This window comes from Chelonoidis abingdonii, chromosome 20 (assembly GCF_003597395.2).
Source record: "Chelonoidis abingdonii isolate Lonesome George chromosome 20, CheloAbing_2.0, whole genome shotgun sequence".
In the NCBI taxonomy this organism is placed as follows: Eukaryota; Metazoa; Chordata; order Testudines; family Testudinidae; genus Chelonoidis; species Chelonoidis abingdonii.
In genome coordinates, this window is record NC_133788.1 from 21,779,551 (window position 1) to 21,805,178 (window position 25,628).

At 43.7% G+C, this 25,628-nt stretch overlaps 1 protein-coding gene across 4 annotated transcripts in view; it reads right to left on the reverse strand.

Annotated features, from left to right (window-relative positions):
- SPECC1 (sperm antigen with calponin homology and coiled-coil domains 1) overlaps nucleotides 1–25,212 on the reverse strand; it is a 168,664-nt gene extending 143,452 nt beyond the window's left edge. For 3 of the 4 annotated variants that reach the window (XM_032784169.2, XM_032784163.2, XM_032784157.2), the window contains exons 1-3: nucleotides 25,067–25,212; nucleotides 11,761–11,928; nucleotides 7,115–7,250 (exon numbers count right to left, since the gene is read on the reverse strand). In XM_032784169.2, coding sequence (XP_032640060.1) covers nucleotides 7,115–7,250; nucleotides 11,761–11,907 — 283 coding nt within the window. In that variant the 5' untranslated portion in view covers nucleotides 11,908–11,928; nucleotides 25,067–25,212. The remainder of the gene's footprint in view (nucleotides 1–7,114; nucleotides 7,251–11,760; nucleotides 11,929–25,066) is intronic. The other variant, XM_032784138.2, reaches the window with a different exon arrangement.
- Between the last annotated feature and the right edge of the window lie 416 nt (nucleotides 25,213–25,628).

Sequence of the window (25,628 nt, forward strand, 5' to 3'; positions counted from 1 at the left end):
ACTACAGGGAACTGAGAGCCAAGATTTCCACTGACTTGCTGTGTAACCCTGGGCAAGTCACAGCACCTTCTGTGCCTCAGTTTCTCCATTTGTACAGTGAGGATAATGTGTGACACTTCAAGGTAAGTAAATGACTTACACCATGTCTACACCAGCACTTATGTCGGCCAAACTTTTGTAACGCAGGGGTGTGACAAGTTTTGCCAGCATACGCACTCATGCGCATAGCGCTATGTTGGCAGGAGATGCTCCCCCACCGACACAGTTACCGCTGCTTGTTGAGCTGGTTTTATTATGTTGACGGGAGAGCTCGCACTGATCAGCTTAACATGGCTACACAAGCGCTCTTACAGCAGCCCAGTTGTATCAGTACAGCTGTGCTGCTGTAAGCGTAGACGTGGTCTAAGTATGTAACATGCTTTGGTATCTTCTGATGGGCGGTAACAGAGTACAAGGTTATTGTGATGTGTTGTCCCCCTTTAAGGTGCTACCTGATGTATTGGGATACCACTGAGCCTGCCTGTTCCACCAGCTAGGCCCCCTTTACCCTGTCTTGCTGAGCCAGGCTCTTAAGTCTCCTCTAGCACACACACAGGCAGGGCCACACTCCGCTGCAGAAAGCCACAGACTTGGAGATCAGCTCTGAGAAGACTCAGCTTGAGACTTGCCCCAGCACGTAGGTGCCCACCTCCCTTGGAGTGCTGACCATAGGCACCGACTCCATGGGTGCTCTGGGGCTGGAGTACCCACAAGGAAAAATTAGCAGGTGCTCTGCACCCACTGGGAGCCAAGCTCCGCCCTGACTCTTCCCCGCCTCCTCCTCCAAGAGCGCCGAGTCCCTGCTTCTCCCCCTCCCCAACCCTCCCAGTGCTCCCCCCACACCAGCCACCTAACAGCCATTTGGCAGCACTTAGGACTTTCCAAGAGGGAGGAGGAGGAGTGGGGACACGGCCTGCTCAGGGGAGGAGGTGGAGATTTGGGGAAAGGGGGTGGGGAGGGGGCAGGGCTGGGGTGGGAAAAGAGGGGGCAGGACAGGGACTTTGGGGAAGGGGGTGGAATTGGGGTGGGGCAAGGGTGATGCAGGAGCAGGGCTAGGGGGTCAAACACCCACTGGGCAGAGGGGAAGTTGGTGCCTATGGTGCAGACCCAAAAGGTATATTGTCTTGTGCTGTATAGAGATATCTTCACAGCGCAAGCTCATAAAAAAGTTCACCCTCTCCCTCACTGTGAAGAGAGATATATGCAGCTTCTTGCCCCGCCACAGATTGTTTTGTTTATTATTAAACCCAGTTTATGCAAATTTATTAACTATAAAAGGCAGATTTAAAGTGATAATAAGGAACAGCAAACAAAACAAAGCAGATTACTGAGCAAATAAAACAAACAACACACACATATTAAGTTTAAGTTCTTAAAGATACTAGTTTCAAGAAGTAATTTCTCACCCAAAATGTTATTTTAGGCAAGCTGCAGAGTTTCTGTAGCTTAGAGTTTCAGTTATTTCTTCTTAGAGCCTGGACCCCTGCCTCAGGCTGGACTCACCTCTGCCTTTCCCCTCAGGTCAGTTCTTTTGTCCTTTCAGGTACTTTCAACAGTGTTTCTTCTTGCGTAGGCAATGGAAGAGTGTCCTGTTTGCTTTCCTTCCCAGCTTTAAATACAATTTACATAAGGGGGGAATCTTTTGTTTCCCAAACTTGACCTCCCTGTCCTGTTAGTGGAAAATTACTAGAAGTCCAAGATAGTGCTTAGTACCAGGTGACAGGAGCACCTGACTAAGGCCTTGTCTACACTGCCACTTTACAGCGCTGGGAGCTACTTCCCTCATGGAGGTGGGGCTGATGCCGCGACTACACAGCCATGTAACATTGTTAGTGAAGACATGCCCCTAGTAGTGTGTCAGCTACCACCCAGGACTACTCTCAGGAAGGAGAGAGATTAGTATCTTCACAGTCTTGTTTCTTCATAACGGCCCATCAAGGCTGATGGCCTGTTGTCTGGTGGGTGTCTCTCGAACATATACACACAGTTGTAATTGTTACATAGTCCATATTCCTAACTTTAGATACAGAAATGATACTTGCATACAAATTGAATAATCACATTCAGCAAGCCATAACTGTTCCCATGATATCTTACATAAGCCATCTTGCATAAAGTATATCTTAGTTATGCCATATTCATATCATAACCATTACTATGAAGAATATGGGGTATAACGTCACAGTTATTTAGTTTCATTTGTAAACCTAAAAATTTCATAGCTTGGGAAACGCTGACCTTCCCATAACCCTGAGATCCAAGGATGGGAGGGATTCCAAAATTTACCAGCTTGGATATACACCTGTATAGCTACAACTTTTCAGCCAATTTACTGCTTAGCAGATGCAAACATTACACAGGGATTTCCAAAGACCTTCCCCCATTCTCCTCCAGGTCTGTTGTTCCTCCAACTCCTTTTATTACAAAGGAACGTTCTGAGCAACAGCTGTAAGAGCTTTAGAAATCTGGCCTTTAACTCTCTGCTTCAGGACTCCCCACGCCAAGAAATAACCCAGTGGAACAGGAATCTATATCCAAGACAGCTCTCCCTGTATATGTCATTTCATTTTACATACACTTCTAAAACAGCCAGGAGTTTACGTAGCCAATCACCACAAAGCAGGAATTCTAGCTTGGGATCTGTCTCCAGTTTTGTTTGCTTAGACTCTGCTTGCCAGGGGGATAGAGGGGGTTGGCTCAGTCTTCCTTTACGCTACCTCTGATTTACTGCATCAGCTTCTAATGAAGCATACAGGGTAGTCTGTGTCAGCATAAAAAGGATGGTGTGCATGGCTTAAACTCCATGAGGGACAGCCTACACACCAAGAGCAGACAGGCAAGAGTGGTGTCAATTATTCATTATCTGTGACGCTGGGAACACACACTATTGCTCAAGGTCACCAGAACAAATGTGGGAGGGTTATGCTCAAGGGAGTATGCAACCTTGGCATTTTTGGTTTCAATAATTTGTTTCTTTTAAGTTATAGCACAGCAAAAATGTTACAGACACACCACAATATACAATCTGAGTTTGTATAGTGTCCTTCAGATAAAACTGCATTCTAGATAATTAACCCAGCCACTGACTCAAAAAAGAAGAAAAGGAAGAGTGAAAGGAACAGGTGTACGTAACGGAGAAAAGAATTTATGATTTCAGTTGAGATCTGGAAGAAGGTGGTGTAGAGCTGAAGAGGCAGAGAGAGATACAAAGGCTGTGCCTGAGGGCAGAAGCTGGGGTTCTCTCACACCATGAATTTACGAACCGGGCTAACGCTTAATGCAGGTGGGATGGGGAAGGCAGTACTAGACTTGCAGGAGGGAATAGGAAGGAGAGTGGAGTGAGGCTAGTGAGAGGTTCAAAACCAGACAGGGAAAGTCTGAAGTTGAACTTGAAAGGAAGAGGAGCCGGGGAATCTGTTGCCGCTGGGGGAAAGGAGGTCACACACTATTTGTACGACATGGTATGGGTCTGCGTTCAGCACACAAGAGAGTCTGGAATCTTGAGACATGGGATGCCAACACCACAATTCCTGCCCAGGAGAAACATCCAGAAAGTAAGCACAAGCATCAGACCTTTGGGTCCTTTGTTGGAAAGCGCAGAAATACATTATCCCATGCAGATCAAAAACGTGGGCAAACACATAGCAAAGAGAAAGCTGAATGTCAAAACCAGAGGCCTCTGGGTCAGACAGAGAGGCACAAAGAATTCTAGGCTATCAGCCAGCCACATGATAACCACCTGGATCTCCCAAAACCAAAGTCTTACATTTCCCAGCCAGGCAAATATGATTACCTAGCCTGATTCTGCATTCAAGCTACTATTCCAGCTTAGCCCCTTCCACTGCCAAAGACATCCTGGAGTTACTGCTTCAGTGGGGTCCCAGCAAGTGCACTTGCTGCAGCTTAACTTCTCTCTGTTGAACCTTTTCTAAAGGCTCTGTCTCTCAACACAAGAGATTTCCCAAGGGACACTCAGTGTGACCTCTGTCACTTCTGGTCCTAATCTTCCTGTAGGTGAGGAGATACTGTATTATAATTTCACCTTTGGTATCTGTCCTTAGCATGCCTATGGAATGAGAGCATTCAGCTTTATATCCTCCTTCCTGCTTTTATTATATTATATATAGGGGTGTGGGAGAGTGCACCCACTCAAAACTCTGTTGCCATCAAAGCCTTCCACAGCCTGAGCAAACATCCTCAAAGTACAGTCAGAAAAAGAGGAAGCCATAACAATGAGCCCAGATCACCCTCAAAGCCCTCCAAAGGGTTCTTTGGGAACATGCAACTACTCCCCTGAGTAAAGGCTGCAGATTCTGGTATGTCCATGCACACACAATATGTAAAGCACCTGGGTCTGTTCTCAGCATTAAAAGGCACTTTATGAATTTAAGATTTAAATGATTACTGATTAGTTGTGCATTACAAAGCCACAGATGCACATTCTCAAACTTGTGCTGATATTGCTCAGTGCGGATGTTCTCCTTCAGAATTAGACGTGCTGAAGCAAAGCTGAATGCTCAGTCAGCTACCAGTTCTAAGGTGGAAGAACAATTTTCAAATTTAATCTGGTCGCTAAGAACCAAATCAAGATATTATTTTATATTTTTTAAAGTCATATATCCTATTCTCCCTTCCCCTGTTCTATAGGCATGGTGGATGAGTTTTCCAATACAGAGCCTCTGCTTTTATATCTGACATATGTACTCCATATGGATCCTTACAGTGATGCTGCCCTGGCTGCATTCCCTGGATCTCATGCTGCAGTGTCTGGGTATGTTCTCTTCCTCCTCTCACTGCCCTCTGAAGAATCTTTGGCCAGGGTGACTCTGTTGGCTGCGGAAACTCAAATGCCTCCATGAAATTCTAGCGTCTTGGCTCTGCTTCACTGAAGAATAGGATCTGTGTTTGGGTTACTATGATCCCTTTACAATGTTACATTATGCACCACTCAGTTGAAAGGAATAAAAATTTCCATAAAGTTTTTATCCCTCATTGGTTAGCAACATTGCTCTACCCACTGCCTGAACACGGGCAAACCCTGCAGAGGCCATGATAAATAGCAAGGTCACGGCCAAATTTAATAAGGTCTTGCATTCTCTCTGAAATGCCACCAGAGAGCAGACAAAAGCGTATGTTAGCTGAGCTCATCAGGGAAAGCCGAGTGTCTGCACAGAGTACTTGGTATGCAGATGGCGTGGCTGGCTGCCTTTGGAAACTGGTGCAGAGCTGAAAGCAATTGGAAGGAGCGGAGGGTCAGAGCTCACCAGGAAAAGGCACTGGGGACAAGCTCCACAGGAAGCCACTAGGTCAACATGCCACCTCACCACCCTGCTTTGAGTCTTTTTTTAACTCAGCCTCTTGCTCCCTCTGCTGTGTGAGGGGAGGTGGGCCTCCACAATTGCAAGGGGAGAGGAGACCTCTGTGAGACAATCTGTCTCTATTAAGATGTGATCCACTCAGAAAAAGTTTGAGCACTCCTGGTTTATTCGTTATTAGCAGGGCCGGTGCTACCATTAAGGCAAACTAGGCGGTTGCCTAGGGCGCCAAGATTTGGGGGCGCCAAAAAGCGGTGCCCCCAATTTTTTTTTTTTACAGCATTCCTCCCCGAGCGCGTGGTTGCTGCTCAACTTCTCCTGTCTCCCAGGCTTGCAGTACCAATCAGCTGATTGGCGCCGCAAGCCCAGGAGGAGAATTAGAGCAGGGGCTGCGTGCTCGGGGAGGAGGCGGAGCAGAAGTGAGCTGGGGTGGGGAGATGCCACACGGCTCGAGGGGGGAGCTGCCATGGAGGAGAGCACCTCAGGGCAGTGGGGGAGCTGCCATGGGTGAGCGCCTCAGAGCAGAAGGGGGGGCGGGGAGCTGCCGCAGGGCTGGGGGGGGGTGCAAGGTGGAAGTTTCGCCTAGGGTGTGAAACTTCCTTGCACCGACACTGGTTATTAGGCATTGGACTGGGCTTGGCTATCATGTTGTGTACGTCTGGTCTGGGACAATGAGACGTTTCCCTTTTGCAACGACTAAGATTGTTTCTGGAGGACTCTGCTGGGTTTCAACAGCAGCATGGAACAGCCGCATCCCCTCAGGAAGCAGTGATGATAGAAAGTTCTCACCATGTCTTAGCACCAGCTACTAGTGCCACCTAGTGACTCTTCTTTGTAACTGGCCAATATGTGACACACAGTTCAGCACCATTACACCTGAATTGAGAATGACAAACGCACAAGCTTTGGGCATAACAATTCAATTAACATTTCTGCAATGCTTCTGAAGACTTGTTTAATTCACAAAAAACACTTTCACTCTTGAATTATACAGATGAATGTTATAACACATTGTTATTTACTGCAATCAATATTGAAAAACAAGGCACAATGAATCCTAAATACAATAATCTGGACATGAAGACAATACTGTGTATGCTAAACAGTCAAGCAACATATTTAATGAGGTTTACCAGCATTTTAAGAACTGTTATGCCACTGTTAAGTTACCAATTATGACAAGTATATGGACTGAAATATTAAATAAATAAAATAGCTAACATATTGAATTAAAATCAAAGGCAGTGTACAGCTGATCCAGCAGTAAAAGCATATAAGGATTGGGAAAAAGAATCACAATTTTGCTAATTTTACAGTTTGCCCAGAAGATTTTTTCTTCATTTTTGCACAAAAGGGAAAAGGTTGATTTTTTAATCACCCTGTGAAAATGGCAAAAATTTTGTTTAGTGTCAAATGTGTGAAAACTTGCTATTTTCTCCAGGAATAGAAATTGACCATTGTTTGCCATGATAACATATGGTCATTGGCAGAAAAGGCAGAACTTCCATCTGGATCAAACTTGGGAAAACTGATAGCTTTGCTCCACTCCAACATTGTGGTGGAACACTGACTTTAAGGTGTGTAGGCTATATTCGAAAGGTATGTCTATGAGGCACAGAAAGCTCTCTGCCTGTGTCATTCTCAACATTAATATTATAGCGGGAAAGGGCTCATTGCACTATTGGGATGATCATATGAGAGACTCAATTGGTAACTTGGTAAACTGAGAGAAATTGATCTGCCATCCAGTTTACTCCTACCTGTGCTGGACTTCAGTCGATTCTCAGCAAGCTCAGAAATTGCTCCTGTTGTAATGGTCTTCTTCAGCCTGGAGACACCAGAGGCTGCTGTCACCCCTGGCTTTGTTAACATGTCATCACTGCTAGCTCTTTTTAGCTGCAAGAAAGGGAGATCTTGTGAGCAATCAGAAGAATGAGAAATCTGGTATGCACATGAGCTAGATGATTTTACAGACATACAAGTTGAAAGAAAAGTGCTGACACACTTGGAGAAGGGAGTATTTCAGGAAAAGGAAACCCACTGAAATATTGCTTTGGGAACAGTAATCCAGAGTAATTTCTGAACATTCAGAAAAGGAGAATATCCTTCTCCCATATATTAGAGGGATTTTCCCAGCTTGGCACCAACGAGGTCACTGCAATCCAAGGACATATTTTCCTTTGGGCCAAGACCCAGGACAACATCCCACAGGCTGAGAAAGAAATGAGACTGATGAAATTTGACTCAGATACCAGGCCTAATGGACACCACTGGCTACTCTCTGATCCCCTGGTGCAGCAGGCCCAGCACATTCATACATGTGCTTGAAATTTTATCTACCAGGTGGGGTTATTGGTACCAAATTCAATAGCCTGCCACGGTGGGGAAAAGCATTTTTGTATTAATTCCTGCCTTTCAGTGAAGTGGACCAAGAGGCAATGCAGATTTGGTGATGCAGGCTATAGTGGGGGTGAAGGAGGGTGAACAAAATAAGCAATGACAGAGGGGATGGGGTGAAAAATCCCGAGTCCCATTCAGAAGCTCCTGATCATCAGTCATGGCACTGGAGACTTCTCCCCACATCCTGGTTGGATTTGCACTTGTTCAAGCACCTAGGCTTCTGAACATAAAGAAAACAAGCAGCCGAGGAAACTGAGGCACAAAGCAGGCAAGGAACAATATAAAATAACTGGCATCTCAGTGCACCCCTATGCCACAAAAGCTACTAGGCCTTGGAAGAATCTGCTGCTTTCTATTTCTGTTTCAGCTGAGGCCATTTTACAAGGCCCTACTGTGCTCCAGCAGTGACCTCAGATCCTGACCTGGGAGGGCCAGGCATTTCTAATGGAGAGGCTGTCTGCTCATTCCCATCTCTCTGCCAAGCAAGAATTGATGAACTTAGCTGCATCATAAACTCTGCTTTGTGATATGAACAATGACCCCACTAGGGACTAGCCAGGATCCCAAATTCATTTAGCTGAGGACTGGAAGCTAAAAGGAAAGAGCAGAGAACACAGAGTCTGCTATCACAGTTACCAAAGGGAAATCCTTTATCTTAAGTCTGGCATCACTTCAGCGGTTTAGACCTTCAGGGGCTTCATTTACTGAACAGCAGTGAATAAAACTAACCCAAAACAGTTTGGTAGGTGCTGGTGCTAGCATCACTACTGGAAGATGCAGGATTTGATTATCAGTGTGAAAATGGAAGAATGTATCCAAGAAAGGGCATTTCATTCTTCAGATTGCCAGAGGGAATCATTCTCAGCACAGAAATGCATCAGCTCTCAGGTTTAGACAAAGAAGCTGCAGAAACCTCCAGATTATTACCCATACAGCCCCACTGATGTGGTTCACAAATTTGGAAGAAGACAAGATGCCTGCCCTAAGGTGTGTTCTAAGCAGGTACTTAAATGGAAGTGTGGTTGATACACAGGAACTGGAAGCCTTGGTGTCTTGTAAAAAGCAAGGCTAAGGGAGCATGAAGGGGGACCTTCTATTTAGAGGAAGATGCAGATAATTGGTACCCAAGATGCTTAGGCAATTCAAGAACCACTAAACTGAACTAGTTACAGCTGCTCCCCAGGGAACACGTCTAGTGTGACTGCAGATTTGTCCCCTCCCAGACATTCAAGAAAGCACTTGGAACATGCAGGATGTGGGAGGGATTTGTGATCTCAGAACAGGTGATCTAGTTACAAGCCTGACACCTAATGGTATATGTGGAGCTGCTGCACCACATTTGCTCAGGCATTTAAAAAAAAACAAAAACACACTAGAATAAAGTTTTCCTGCTTTAAGTTTCCCAAAGTATTAAACAAACTTATGAATAAGACTCTACTAATATAGTGACTCTGTAAACAAATTGTGTTCAGTAATAGCTGAACATTTTTTCTGAGAGAGGAAATGCTAGACAGGACAGCAAATTTATGTCCACAGTACTTCCAATTGGACAACCCACCCAAAACTGACAGAAAGGATCTTGCTTTAATGTGTCAATCAAAGATTGGCACTGATAACAATGCAGCATCTCCTCTTCCAGTACTGCACTGCAGTGTCAGCACTGGGGATGAGCCAAAGTCCTGGTGCGACATTTGAACCAGGACCTCCCACCACATGGCAAGGTGCCAGCCTGCCCTACTACAGGGCACTAGACACAGGAATATAAGAGATGTTCCAGCATATATTTTAATGTAGTTTTTGAAGTTAATGTAGTTTGTGGTTGAATTTTCACTAGCCAGCTCACCACTATGTATGTTAATATTCCAAAATCTAACACTAGCTGCTAACACCCACAGTTTACTCTGTAAACTTTACTGCACCTGAAAAAGCAAGACTGATTTTTTTTTCCTGGTAATCCAAGTTCATTCTAGAGGCGTATTCAGGAAATTCATGCAAATCTGAAAGACCAAAAAAACATATGCTGCACAAGGAAAACATTGAAATGATGTTGGCCTAGACCAACGTAAGGAGGAGTCCATCTCCGAACCCTCGCCAGTTGCGTTTCCCTTTTTGTGCACTTCCATAGCTCAGATTAACTAATGAGTAACCGAGAGAGAGAGAGAGAGAAGCCTTCCGAGAATTTTAAAACAAGGCGCTGTAGCATCTCTCTCTAGACTAGAGTGAGATGTTAGTGGACAGAAAAGAGATGAGAAGGGAGATTATACTGCAAACACATGCCATGGTTAGTGGGTTCCTGAATTGTAATTTTTTAAAGCAAGATCAAATCTCTCTCAGCTCCAATTTTCTTCTCTCTTTCATCTCTTCATCTGACTAAGTCTGTGGTTTCCCAGACTCTGGGAGCATGTGAGCTTCGATAGCCAAAGCGTTGATCTACTGCAGGAAACTAGACATCTGAAGTTTTGCATTTTGGCAGGGCCTTTGCCAGTCCATTCCTGAGAGCAAGACAAAGCAATCTGACTTTCTGACCTCTGCAGAAGTCTCCATCCATTTTCTCTACAGAAGCTTTTACTAAGTTCACCACTTTTCATAGTGCCAGGTGCACCTCACTGCTCAGTCTGTCTTTCCACAGCCCCTTGCTAACTTTTCCATTTGATCGTCTTCTGTTTGTACTGTAGTTGCTCAGCAGGTTAGAGATCACGGAGGCAGCTAGAAAGAAAACACCATGTTCTTTAAAAGATGTACAATTAAACACATCAGGTTCCCTTGCCTTCCTGCCCACACAGACCTCTACAACACAAGCTCAGAAGTGCCAGCACAGCACCACACTTTAAAGGAAGGACCTTGTAAGGAAAACAGATTGGCTGGAGCCCGGGGCTCAAAGTGTCTAATTTCTGAGATGCTTAGAGTTGTGGGAGTCTGTGAAGTGGGTATAATATATGGTCCCATTGCACTGGAGGCTGCAGGGGTTAATAAGTGTTTGTAAGGCTCTTTGAACATCAGCTCTGTAGAATACTATATATTGTTAGAAACAAAGTCTCTGTTCCCAGGTTCCTATTCTTTCTTCTATACTTGGACCATATTGCTCTCTTTGTTCAGGGTCTGCCAGAACACAGATGCAGCACTATGCCAGGTTTGGAATTTGCAATAAAATGGAACATTATTTTCATGTGCATTTCTGGTCTTATTAAAATATATATAAAAAGATGAGTATAATAAAATGTAAACATTCTATCACAAACAATATTTTTGCTATGTATCTTGCCTTTTCAAATGGGGGGAAAAACACAGATTATAGGACACAAGATTATCTCATAACCCTTAACAAATCTCTTTTTTAGGAAAATAAATTCTAAACTCTAAAAATCACCCTCCACTCCTACCCATTCAGTGCAATCCAATCCAATCCACACCCACCCATCCACAGAGTATAATTTGATCCACACATACCTTGTACAGACTAATCCTTCACTCACAACACACACACACAAAATATATCCTATGCATGCACTACCCCACCCCCCCACAGTCTAGTCTCTCCAACCTCTATCACACACCATGGTCAAATTCCCTCCGTCATCCTCACCACACACCAATCCACACACAGAGACAAATCTGGAATGACTATCCCAAAACATACAGTATGGTCAAAAGTATACAGGCCCTGTGGTATAATAGGTTTCAGAGTGGTAGCTGTGTTAGACTGTATCAACAAAAACAATGAGCAGTCCTTGTGGCACCTTAGAGACTAACATATTTATTTGGGTACGAAAGCTTATGCCCAGTGAGCACGGAAGGTCTGTGTCTTATGCCCATGAAAGCTTATGCCCAAATAAATGGGTTAGTCTCTAAGGTGCTACAAGGACTCCCTGTGGTATAATATGCATATAGTAGCATCTGATCCAGACATACACATACCCAGTGGCAAAGCCCTAAACACTTGGTGACATGCCCCGCCTTAGCTGGAGTGGTAGCTTGGAATGCTTGCACACTGCTTACTGGTTAGTACCTTGCTGAGCCGAGATTCAAAAGCAAGTGAAGTAGAGGATTTGGAGGTCTTCAAGCCCGAGGAAGTGGTGGAGAGAGATTTTCCTCGATCAATTCCATGGTTCCCTTGCTTTGCCATTGCACTCCAAGGTCTGGCAGCACTCTTCATTTTCTTTCCAGAGGAGTCAGTCTGCAGAATATCGGAAAGAAATCAGATATTAATGTTTTTAAAGCATCTGGAATCCAAAGAGAGAGGCAGAGGTGCCTGGCGCCAATTTAAAGGGCTGAAAGGAATACACCAAATTCTCCCCTCTCTCTTCACACAGGCAGACATTCAGGCATAGCCAGAGCATGGCCTTCAGAGATCAATAAAGAGGCCTGCAGCCACCCACACCTTTAATCATGTGTTGCAAATCTGTAAGCACATAGAGGGAACACTGAATTCTGCTTCGGCTTGTAATCTCCATAGGATTGCCTATCCAATATTAAAAAGTACAAGGAAAGCTGCAATTTGCATTATGTTATGCAAGTTAACTGCAACCCTCAGGTTTCAAAAAAGGGTCTAAATGCAGCCACTGAAGAAGGTGCAGTTGTCCTTATTTTTAGCATCCAGGCTTCAGATTCATAAAATGGGCATTACCGAGAAACTCAATAATATTAGGACAGTCCCAAGAGACAAAATGATAACATTTTGTACTGGACTAGGATCTTTCTCCACGCCTCATGCAAAGAAAGCATAAGGGCCTGTACTAGTCCTGAAGATAAAGAGAGGACTCTGTCAGACTGTCAATCCAGCATCTTCATCTTGAACCATGATTACGTTAAAATGTTATATTCAAAACAGAATCCTGAGACACACACAAGCTCTCCTCCCACTATTTATTTATTTTTGATAATTCCTCAGCAGCACAAATTAACTATACTATATCTTTAGCTGATCAGACCTGCCTAGAACTGCAATAGTTGATATTGCTACAGTGATGAAATCATTGTTCCATTGTATTTCCATAAAAGAGAGACAGTCTCACAGGTAACAGTCAACTTCTCTGCAAAGAGAAAAAAGGAGCTGCAGTCAGTCTTGAATTTTCCAGATACGAGCCTATGAGGGAAGCAAACCCTGCCAGGATTTGGAGAACAGAAATGAATTTCTCTTCCTTGATGTGCGAGCAAGCACATTTTGTCAATTTCCCTCAGTAAGTGGTTTGTTGCCAACTAAATGGATGGCTTGACTCTTTGAGCAGATCTGCATCCCTGACTTTTCATTATCCATTCCCCAATTTGCACTAGCAACAGTATCATCATTTGGGTCTTACAAGTTCTGCCAGCCACTTTTGGGGGGAAATCACAGATGGCTCTTTCTTCTTCTTCTGTTCTTCAGTCTCATTTTCTAAATCAGATAGGATGTAGCTGCATGCGACTCTTGTGCAGGTAGTTTGTGTGGTGTTTGCCAAACAGGTGGCCAGAAACTACAGAAGACCAGTAGAGAGGCTCGGGTAGATGGACTCCTGCATTTGATTATAGAAGAAGAGGCTAAACCAAGACTCTTGTGGTCATAGGCAGCAGCTCTAACAGATGAGCTAAAATATGGCCTCCCTTAGCTAAGCCAGTAAGTCTCATGGTGAGGAGGACTCAGACTTTGCCCAGGTCTCACAATTTGCTTTGTGAATTGTTCTGGTGAAGTATTCTTGTTAATGAGTGTGGACCCCTGGGAAGCAATCTATTCCGGTCCTAATTACATTCCGTGTGAATGACACCTTCCAGGTGTTACGGATGTTCTATTTTAAGGGCATGCAGGTGCAAGAGTGTTCTAGGCTCTCTTTTGCTGCTGTTGTAGGGAAAAACAAGCACTAATTCCCCTCCTCATAGCATCATGGCTTTTCCTTTGCAGATGCTGGAAAAAAAATATCAAATTTTTGCATGGCTCTAACCTCCCAGCTACTAATAAAAACTGAGCAACTCCTATTTTAAACTCTGTGCAGTCACCAATTCCATTGGGAGTTCCAACATATATAGTGAGCACTCAAGAGCTAATTCATCGCAGGAGAAAATTATCTATTAATTCCGTGACCATTACTGTGCTGCATATACCTGACATTTAACGCATCAGTGAATATTTAACTATGAGGAAATACAATAAATACTATTCTTAAGTCCCATGGTTTCAGAGTAGCATTAACAGGATTCTAGTGTTTTATATGCATTTAAAAAAAATATATATGGATGTATGGTAACCCACTTTTACACATACAAATCAGGCAATTGCACATGCAAATAGCCTTGTTGAAGAGATTACCAGATTTATACAAACACAGTTTTGTGGGTGCCACAACTGCACATGCATTTTTCCTACTGTTGCCTCAGGACTTCTTCCTGTTTCTATCCCAGCACCCTCCTGCCCAGCCTTGTGATGCTCCTCTCTGGCCTATGAGGTCTGAAGGGATTCCATCTTGAGTCAATGAGCACATTTTAAAGTGCCTGGGGAGTGTTGTGTCTTTTGGACAGCCACATCAGAAAGAAGAAAAGCAAGAGCGGGAGCAAACCTCAGTGAAAGCAACTACAATTTAAGTGGCAGTTCCTCTAACTTTCCCTCCTAACCAGTAGCAACTTAGATACTTGACTTAAGCCAGAGTGGACATATAAGAATGTAAGGTAATAGACTTGAAATTACATCCTTTTTCACCATGTCAAGCAAGTGAAGCCAAGGATTGAGTCCATTTTGTTCCAACTTTTCGATGGTCAATAAATTTCAGAATCTATCTAGATGGGACCCTGTGTGGGGAAAATTGGATATTATTGCACTAGCAATCAACACTGAGTGTGTGGGGCGGGGGAAACAGAGATATCATCTTTTTCTATTTCTAAAGAAGTTGGAGTCTCTGAGCTGCAGCCAAAATACACAAGTGGAGATTATTTTGTCATGTTGATCCTAAGACCTCTTCTTGATTCAGGAAGGAAACTAGAGGCCTGTGCAGAACTGTAACTAAGAATGTGCAACTGGAGTGGCAGGAGAATAATCCATCAAGCAGATTCCATATGCACTGAGATCTTAGTCAACTATAACCATGCCTCTGAGCAGGGATGGACTGAACTTGTTTACAGACTCAATTTGTGGTGCACAGGTAAAGTTAGGTTCCAGGTTTTGATCACATCAGCTGTTGAAGACATTCTGGAATCTTTCTGTGTGCGCAGCAATTGATTGAAACATCTGCTTTTGCATGAGGGAATTATGAAGTTCCTCTTTCTGCAGAACCAGCACCAAAATTACCATTAGCACACTGCAGTTACTAGACCCAAAAGGGGTAAAGCACATAAACATCTGGACAGATGAAGAGCTGGATGGCACCATATTATTGGGAAGGGGATCTGAGCCTTTCACTTCTAGGTTTCAGGCTAAAATCCAACCCAAGTCAGTAGCAATCAACACTCAAAACAATTCAACAACAGTTTAGTGGACTGCATAATGTGGACTGGTTATCTCATCTCAGTGGCTAAAGTTCCACATCACAAAAGCCACCAGGACACTTTGCAGCACCTTTCAGAGAGGCCAAAAATTAAATAGGTTCCCATTGACTGTTTCTCCAGAGCAGGCAGGAGATACTTGACAAGGCCGAGCTTGGCCTACCCAACCTGAACCTGTGCTGTGGGTAAGGAAGATTTCAGTTTCTGAGTGTTAATCCAACATCTTCCACAAGCCTTAAACTCACTTGAAAGAACAAAGTCCATTGCACACGTCCCTCTCATCTTAATTTGCTTTCACTCCTGCATGACACAAGTTGAAGATTTTAAAGGAACTGCTTGAAGAACAGCCCAAAACAACAAATTACCAAAAAACAGAACAGAAGAGCCCCACTGTTCCCTGGTCAGGGCAGGAAATCTATCTTAAGAGTCAACATCAGCCTTTCATTTCCTCCAAGACCAACCTTCTGAGTCAGGGTGAAAACGCTGTTTGTGACAAGTATGAGTAGCGGGAACACTGGGAAACCTCAAGGAGGTAATAAGCCTTTCCAAGCTGCTCATTTGCCTGCAATGAATGGCAAGGCATGTCACTAGAATTAGGTACACACATTAGCTGGAACCTGTCGCCATTCAGGAAACAGAATATTAATGTGGAAAAGTTACTACCGCTAGTTCTCCCCCCCAAAAGAGATAACAGAATGGGCAAAAACAGCTTGTACTGCAGATGGCTCTATTAATGGTGCAACAGGACCCCAGAAAGGTTTTGCATCCCAGCTTTGGGAACATAAATTGAGATGTTGCATGTTCCTTGAATGTGAGATGCATATCCTACAGGAGAGCAGAAGTGCAATGTGGCAAGTCTGGGCACTCCTAGGCCTTGAAATGGTAAACCTAGGGGGTGACAAAGAATTAAATATAATTATCTAGAGGGCAGTTGTTAAATCATAGATCTTCTACTAGCGTCTGTGTGCTGGCACATGCCTTAGAAAAGCCCATTTAGCCAGGCTTCCCTGGCCAAAGGCCCTTTGGCCAACAAGAGTGAGAGGTTATGGCCAGAATAAAGGGAATCATTATCAAGGAGCCCCAAATCCTGAGTTTGTGTGATAAATAATCAGGAGTCACAATACATTTAAAAACCATTTTAAAATATGCAAAGATAAAAGAAGAAATTCTATGAAGTACAGAGAGGGATTTGAAATTGTACAGAAAAACAAGAAATAAAAGGCGAGGGATTCAGTGTCCCTAAATATAAGCTGATGAAACTAGCAAAAGGCTGTATTGTCTGCAGAGGATCAGGCAGAATTGTGGAATGACACTTTGCAGTGTCTTCCTGTCCCAAACATTGAACCAAGACATCAGCTTGTCAAAGACCAATACAACCATTAAATGGCAGAGTCTGCCTTTTTGATGTGGCTTTGGGTCAAAAGCTGAGAACAAGGAGTTGGTAGATGTGAACTAAAGGCAACTTTTACCATCCCTCCTTAGCTAGTATCTACAATGTAAAGGCCAGCACACTGCAATTTCATTGTACTACCAAGGCGGGCCTAGCTTTTTACAGGAAACTAGGTAGTCTGGTCAAGAGGTTAAAGCAAGAGACAGTCAGAAGACACAGGTTCTAGTTCCACCTTTGCCAGGGACGTGCTGTATAAAATCATCACTCTGTGTATTTCCCTGAATAACAATACTGAGCCACCTTTTATTTCCTCCGGTGAAAAGTGCTATATACATGGAAATTATTTAATATTAATATTACCAGAGGAGATTTTGTTCAACACCTATTTGTGCACCAGACTCTAAGACACGTTTCTGTGTCTGGGAAGATAAGCTTTCAACAAGTAATGGCTCCCTGTGGCTTCAGATGCATCAGTAAATATAAGTCTACTGTATGGTAAATAACTGTCAGCATTTTCTTCCAAAAGGACCCCAGGGAGACTGTGGACAGCCTAAAGATCAAACCACAGAGAGCAAAAGGAGAGAAAAAGCAGCAGGAAAAGCAGCCTCCCAACACAGATGTAGTCAAGGAAATGTGTCAGATGCAATGATAATCTAACTCCCTGGCTTTCACCCTCATCATGTGACCCCATGTTTCAGATGACAGTTCCTGATCAGTCCCCTGAAGAGGGCCCTATAAACCATACTTAGAGCTCTGAGGATTAATCAGTTTCTGGCCTCCTTCTCCAAATTACATGTTGACCCTTCCTCAGGAGAGAAGGGCTGAAACCCAGCTTTCTATAGAGCCCACTGATACCTCTCTTTGCCTCAGCCAGGGGAGGTGACTGAAGAGCACCAATTAGATTACTGCAGTGTACTCTGTGTAGCGCTACACCTTGAGAACATTTGGAAACTGATGATAATAAGAGGGCAGCTGCGTTCTGCAATACATGGAGTTCCGTTCCAGGGGCAGGTTACATCAGCGCACTGAGATGTGCACTGGCTACCAGTAAGTTTCTGGGTTGAACTCAAAGCGTTGGTTTTAACATATAAAACTCAATGGTCGGTGACCTGGTCACCTGAGATGCATCTCTGCCTGCACTGCACTGCTGCAAAGGAGATCAGCTGAAACTTCCTTGATATCAACAGAAAGAGGCGCCTGACAGGGCATTCTCTGGACAGGGTCCTCAGAATTCGATTCCCCTCACCCACCTTAAGGGCATGCTGTAGCACCCATCTTTTCTCCCGGGCATTAGGGGGGAGGCATGGAAGGTTTTGGTTTTTGCAGTGGGAGCTATTTAATTAGCTGGTGTGAATTTATTTTACAGTGGGACACGGAGTCCATTATACTTGGAATTTTATTCTGAAATGTATGTCAAGGCACCTAGTTATAGTTATATGACTCAGTCTATAAATATATCAGTAAAACCCCTCAGCACCCACTCTGAGGGCAAAATTACTATCCCCACTTTACAGAGTGAGAAAGTGAGTAAAGAGACTTGGCCAAGGTCACAAAGGTAGCCAGGAATAAAACCCAGGTCTGAGCTTCCTGCTCTGTCTTTTAACGTATAAGAACATCCTTTCTCCTTTATATAAAGCATATGTTACTGTTTTTGATACAAATACTATTGCCAATAAAGGGGTGAGCTGCCAGCCAGTCCTGTAGATTCTGAACAAGGCTCTAGAAAACATATTCCACTGGGGATTATGGCAAGTTACACAATGAGCTAGGTAAAAAGAGAAAGTTGATTGGTCAGTGAAGGATATGCCCACATTTGTGCAGTTTAATGTCTAATCCAAGATCTGGTAGCTACACTTATCAGTTAATAAAATCATTTATGCACTTCAAGAAGAGACATTACACAGGAACACCTGAGCTTTTAGGTTAAAAGGAGAAGTCATTTTGGTGGGTAAAGCATAAATTCCTCGCATCAAACCCTGGATGTATGAGTATCCAGGTCTCAATTTTCATGCCTTCGTACACCAATAATTAGTCAACAGGGCAGTTAATTTAACCAGGGTCATTCAAGTGCCTTTGCAAAAGCAATCTCTTTTGAAAGTTAATTACTAGATCTGCAGAGTAATATACCAGTCGGCAGCTTAACTGGGAACTGCAAATGCTCAGCATTTCACAGTGAGGCCACTAGTACCCGACTTTCAGATGGGACTCATGAAGGAAGGAGTTCTCTGACTTTTGGGAGTTTAAATTAGACCTTTACTCCCATTTTCCTGTAGTTTGTTTATTTCTACCAAGCAGTCAGGCCAGTTCAGAATCAACACAGAACATTGGCTTGAAATCAAGGTAAGAACGTCGGAGGTTTTAGCATGTAACATGTGAGCCATGTTTATATTGCTGTCCCTCTATACTAATTGAATTCTGCTATTCTCAGGTTAGCCATCAACTGAAACAAAAAGACCCAACAAGCTCAGTACATTGTCAAGGATACCCTACTGGAGTGTAGGAAGCTATGCAGCAACGTAACCAATGGAGTCAAGATAGAATGTTTTTTCAGACTTTCGTAACACCTCACTTGAAACTACAATTTGTAGACTTGACAGATGCTTTCATATGACTCATCTTAATTTCTTAACTGATACCAGGAATCAAGCCACAGTCACAAAGCAGAGAAATTGACCGTCCAATATGGCAGTTGCTGATCTGGAGGCTGACTGCACAGATAAAAAACTGTTTAAAATCAGACTGAGCTTGTAATTAAAACCAAAACCTTCTGTTACTCTCCTAGCCTCATCTTTATCTGCCCCTCTACAGACCCAATCCCTTCCAGCTCAGTCTGCATCAGCTGTACATCTGCTACGTCCTCTGTTGCAGAGACAGTCGCCTGTCCTTTCATAAGAACAGATTTGAGCATATAATCTCCCCCCACCCCCTTTCTGTAATTTCTATTATCCTGCCTTGTTTCTAGCATCCCCTTGGCTGTCTCTGGGCAATCCTCATCTGTCATCTTTCCAAATGGAAACTTTGGCTGTGTTTTTGCTTGTATGAAGCTTAGCTCACATCAGGGTTTAATGAATTTAAAAATACTGGAGATATGTCCAGTTCAATGACAGCTCATTGCTAATGCTCTTAGTGTTCTCGCTGGGCACTGGGACAGAGGGTGAACCATAAGCCCTAACTCCTCCACTGAGCATCTGGTTCCAGTGGCCTAGAGGGCCAACACATTCTCAGCAGACTCCATTTCTCATAACATTTAATGCTGGATACTCAGACTTTGTTAATAAGATACCAAGAAACAATACATTACTTGGAAACTTCCATGCCCAGACTACAAGTTATAGCAAGGAGGAGGACTGTGGGGTTTTTTCATGCCTTAAGCTAGGTATTTTACTTTCAACAGTCCAGAAGAATGTGTTATAATAATAAATCTATGGACTTTGCAACCAAAGATCCACAGAGGCTAAGGCACTTGCCCAAGATCATGCAGCAAATCCGTGAGAGTCAGAAATAGAATGTCCAGTACTGTGCTTAAGCCATCAGACCATGTGACATCCTCTATAGGGTTGTACAAGGACTTCTTTCCTTCATGGAAGTTGCTACCTATGAGCAAACAAGGCCACCATATGGAGTCCTATGAGAATCCCCTTCATGTATGCCATCCTTGCTCCATAGTGTAAAGAGCCCCTCCACAGGGTCCATTATTCTCTTTCCCTGCACAGTATCACATGGAGCCACTCTCGAACAGTGAAACTACTCTGGAGCCCCCCAAAGACAAGGTCCAATTGTCTGAGAGTGGGTAGCTGTGTAGCAGGGAGGAGCTAAATGGGTTATGAGGCTATCGCAGAGTCTCTAGCAGTTGCTTGTCTTACTTGTGCTTAAGGCTGATCTTGTTCTTTTCTTAGGCTAATTTCTATCATTTATCCTTAAGGGTGTATTTCTTTACTGGTGGAGATTCCATAACGCCAGTATGTTATAATCAGGAGTGGCCTGGGCAGAGAAAGGTCTAACCAGCCATGAATGCTGAGCACCTGGTCACTGCCTCAAATAAACCATCCCATTACCACTTCCAAAGCCCAAGTCAGCAATTCCAATCTTTGGATGAATTCAGTGTTGCAGACAATAAAAAAAATATCCTACCTGCAGTCACCAGTGCGTCAATCGATCACAGATTGTAGGGCTGGAAGGGACCTCAAGAAGTCATCAAGTGCAGCCCCCTGCGCTGAGGCAGGACCACGTAAACCTAGACCATCCCTGATAAGCGTGTCCCCAACCTGTTCCTTAAAACCTCCAGTGATGGGAATTCCACAACCTCCCTTTGAAGCCCGTTCCAGAGCTTAACTACACTTATAGTTAGAAAGCTTTTCCAAATATCTAACCTAAATCTCCCTTGCTGCAGATTAGGCCCATTACTTCCTGTCCTACCTTCAGTGGACATGGAGAACTATTGATCACAGTCCTTTTTAGAACAATCCTTAATATATCGGAAGACTAGTATAAGTAGGGTGACCAGACAGCAACTGTGAAAAAATAGGACAGGGAGTGGCGGGTAATAGGCGCCTATATAAGAAAGTCCCAAAAACCAGGACTGTCCCTTTAAAACTAGGACATCTGGTCACCCTGGTTATAAGATCCCTTTTCTTTTTTCAAGACTAAGAGTATGTCTACACTTGAATTGCTACAGCTGCACAGCTGCAGTTGAACTGCTGTAGCACTTCAGTGTAGACACTACAGCAACAGGAAGGGTTCTCCCATTGCTGTAGTTAATCTACCTCCCTGAGAGGTGGTAGATAGGTCAACAGAAGAATTCTTGTGTCAACCTAGTATTGTCTATGGCGGGGGCTAGGTCAGCTTAACCATGTTGCTCAGGACTATGAATTTTTCACACCCCTGAGCAACACAGCTGGGTTGACATAACTTTTTAGTGTAGACCTGGACTATGACTAATCAGTGATTTTTACCAGAGACGGTCAGGGAAATAACAAAAGAGAATTGCATGGCTTTGTCCCCAAATCCCACCACCACAGAATGTCTCCTGAGAGTTTTGGGCTTATGGGTTTCTTGTTCTCAACTGGATCCCATTTTCCAGCTGGACATGAGAAAGGAAACAAAAAGTTTAAACAAAACTCTAGTTCTGTGCAAATGGACAGAGGATTTATTCAGCTCTGTTTTTCTTGTGTTGGATCCACATTCCTGGCATTTACAAGCCACAGGAAAAATATACCCTTGCTGTTTTACCAGATAAACCACATGGAGTTGTCCAAGGTCAGAACCCAATTAACCTTAGATACCTCAGAGACCCAGGTACTTCCCTCTGCTTCTTGATCAATACAGGGATGTAGAGATAAAAAACACACAAGCTAGCAGAGATTTGGTCAGCATTGACCCTATAGGAGGACAACCACCATCACTAGCTGGAGCTTTGATTTCTACTGGCTAACAGCAAACAGGCCACCATATTTAAGTTAAGTTATAGGTGTAGTCTAAATAAGGTTGATTGGGCAAGAATGGATATGACCTTTTTCTTAGTCCAGGGCAGGGTTTTAGACTTGAATGCGGCAACTCTGTGCTCATCATGTTACTGACAGCTGCATGTGAAGAAGGCAACAAAGCAAAGGGGGGGGCGGGAGAATGTGCTGTTGGGTGTACTTTTGCTTAGAGGAACACAGTGTCTGTACCTGTGTGCATATATAAAGGCTACACAGTTAATGCTAAATTTAATCAAACCACACCAAAATTAACTACGTTCAGGGAGTGATCTCACTCTAGAGAATCCAGGAGAAATCATCATCTCAGCTCATAGCTTCCAGGCAATAGGGGTCCCAGCTTATATGGTATGTATAATCAGCCATTACTTTGAGACTTAGGGCACAGGAGGGCAAAGAAAGATGAAGGCTGAGCCTTGATTCTGAATTTCCTAGCTGTTGGGAGTTTTAAATCAGTCTTTAGCCATAAAAAAAGTTAAGCCACTCAGAGCTATCCCCAACACCTTCCTGGCCTGAGCAGATGGGTTTAACGCTGGTGTAGTATAACGCACGTACATTTTGAGAACAAGGTCTATCAGAGCCATCTGAAAGTAGCTAGTTCTTGTTAATCCTCTTCTGCCACCCCCGTGACGCGAACTAGAGGAGGATGAGAAATGGAGGGGTAACATTGCATGGTCTTATCAATCCACAGTAAGGAGAAGGATGTTCTATTTTACACAAGGCACAGCTATGTAATTACTATAGAGAGGAAGAGTAATGACAGGGGTTTTGCCTGGTAATGCCCTGTCATTATACCTTACTGCTGAGTACAGGCAGATGCTCTTAGAAGGGACAGAAGGAACTGCCAGAGAACACCTTCTCTAGGTTGGAAGAGAAACATAGCATACAAATACATGACAACTTGCCCACCACATGCATGAGACATGGCAACAGATAGATGATTTTGTAGTAAGGACAATGGATTAGGATTCACATCTTAATTCCATTCCCAGCTCTGCCACAGACTTCCTGTGTTATCTTTGGCAAGTTACAGGATCTTTTTCTGCCTTTGTTTCCCATCTATAAAATGGGAATAATACTGGTCCTCTGAAGAAGGGGTCTTGGGAAGATAAACTGCGATATATCATAAATCCTCTGGTACCTTGATGAGGAGCCTCATGGAAAAGCCAAACAAAAATAAAAAAGCAAGTCCACTTCTCCCACGCACAATGCATGGGTGATCACAATCCCCAGCCAATCCGCCTATCATTAATCACAGCAATCATTAATTTCTGAAAAGTTGTCTGGCAGAGAGACTGTGCTCTGCAAATGTGCACAGTAGCCTGTTAATTAACTGAGACCTTTTGAATTTGAATTTGTTAGTGGTCAGTGTTGTGAACTCCTAGCAGAAAGGTTTCATTGGAGAGAGGAAGCCATTGTGAACTCTAAAGCTGCAAGAGAAACCAGTAGACTTCTGCATTTTCAAATTATTCATTCTGCATGTGGACAGGGCTGAACAAAGCTGAATGGATTCAAACAGCAGAGTCAGTGGTTTGCAAGCTATGGCCTGCCGACCACCAGGGAGCTGTGAAACCCATAGAATCACACAGTGGGGTCCAGGTGTTGAGACAGAAGCTGACCCAGGACAGGTCTCTCTTACTAAGTAATCATCAGAATCACACCACTGGAGAACAATCAAATATCCCCTTCTCAGCTGAGACTCAGATTGGCAACAGAATAATTTCCAGTTTGTAGGGAGTAGAGGCAATACTCCACAAACAAACCATGTTAAGGGGTAAAAAGAACAGGAGTACTTGTGGTACCTTAAAGACTAACAAATTTACTTGAGCATAAGCTTTCGTGGGCTACAGACCACTTCTTCAGATGCATAGAATGGAACATACAGTAAGAAGGTATTTATACATACAGAGAACATAAAAAGGTGGAAGTACCCATACCAACTGTAAGAGGCTAATTAAGAGAAGCTATTATCAGCAGGGGAGAAAAACTTTTGAAGTGATAATCAAGATGGCCCATTTCGGACAGTTCTATGCATCTGATGAAGTGGGCTGTAGCCCACAAAAGCTTATGTTCAAATAAATGTGTTAGTCTTTAAGATACCACAAGTACTCCTGTTCGTTTTGCTGATACAGACTAACATGGCTGCTACTCTGAAACATTTAAGGGGTGATATCTAGAGAGAGAATTAGATTGTGTTGATGAAAGGAAGCAGGGTGTGGGGGAGGAGAAGAGTCCCCATTTCCTTTCCAGTTCTACCAGTAATGATTCATTACAAACACAGAGCTTAATTAGCATTTGTACAGCTCTGCAAAGCTGTAACAGTCTATATAAATGCTGCATATTATTACAATTGCTATTACCATCAAGATTCAGTTTAAATCAATCACATTTTTGTGGCCAATTACTAAACTGTTGAAACTGATGCTTCCTTCTGAGAGTCTCGGCAGCTCCCTTCTTTGATGGAGGGAGAGCACAGCTCTGGCCAGGCTCCCCAACATTTGTACTCATTCACCTTGCAGACGAGGTAACTGCCAATTTTTTTCTGAAGCAGCTTGGCCCCTTCTTGACTGGACAGTCTCAACAGCAGGGTTGGGGAAACCTATTTGTGCTCCTGTTCGACCCTGCCGTTGGAACAGATCACTGAACACCAACAGGAAGAGAGAGCCGAGGCAGGCAGAGTGACAGCTTCAGCCCATTTGTCACTAGCTCAACTCCATGCAGCGAAACAGAAAACTACATAGTAGCCAGTCCTCGTAGGATCATTTTCTATCGTTAACATCTAATAGACCATCCAGCCTAGCTCCCCGCCAATGCAGGCATGTTCCTTACAGTGCATTTTCTAATGCTCCATCCAATCTAGTTTTAATTAGAGTCAGACATTACATTCAGGTGTTGTTAAGCAAGACAGTCTGCTTGCTGCGAGAATGTGCCTCTGTCCACTAACCCGCACTAGAGAAAATCCAGTTCCCACCTTACAAATAAAAAGAGGATTAATTACTTACAGTGAAAGCTTTTTCTCCTCCTTGTTTTAAAACGAAAACTGTCTCCTGCTAGCCTCTGACAGCATGTGCAAGCCAGACTGAGAATTCAGGGCTTTAGTGCTTCCCTGAGAGGAAAACCACATTGCAACAACACACGGAGAGCTGCTTGAGAAATGATTCACATACGGAAGCAAGCTGGCTTTACCAGAGCTTTGGCATTCAGCGCACACGCACACACACATATGTGTGCGCGCACACACACACACGAAAGAGAAATATTATACTTCCATCATACCAGGAGGTATTCTTGCAGGCAAGCCATTCATACCGGAATTCAGAGCTATGCAGGGCAGCAATCCCCTTCAGAAAGCAGTGAAGGGTTCCTTATTCCTTCAGCCCTCAGAATAGAAGTGTACATTGGTAGATGGTCTGATAAGCCCCAGTCTAGTCTGCATAATCTGATCAAACGAAATATGCAGCATGTATATTGCAGAAAAAATAACAAGGTGGGCACCAAAAGGAGATATTTTCCGGGGGGTGGGGTGGAGAGGGGTCTGTCTTTGGAGGAAAATTACAGAAGCTG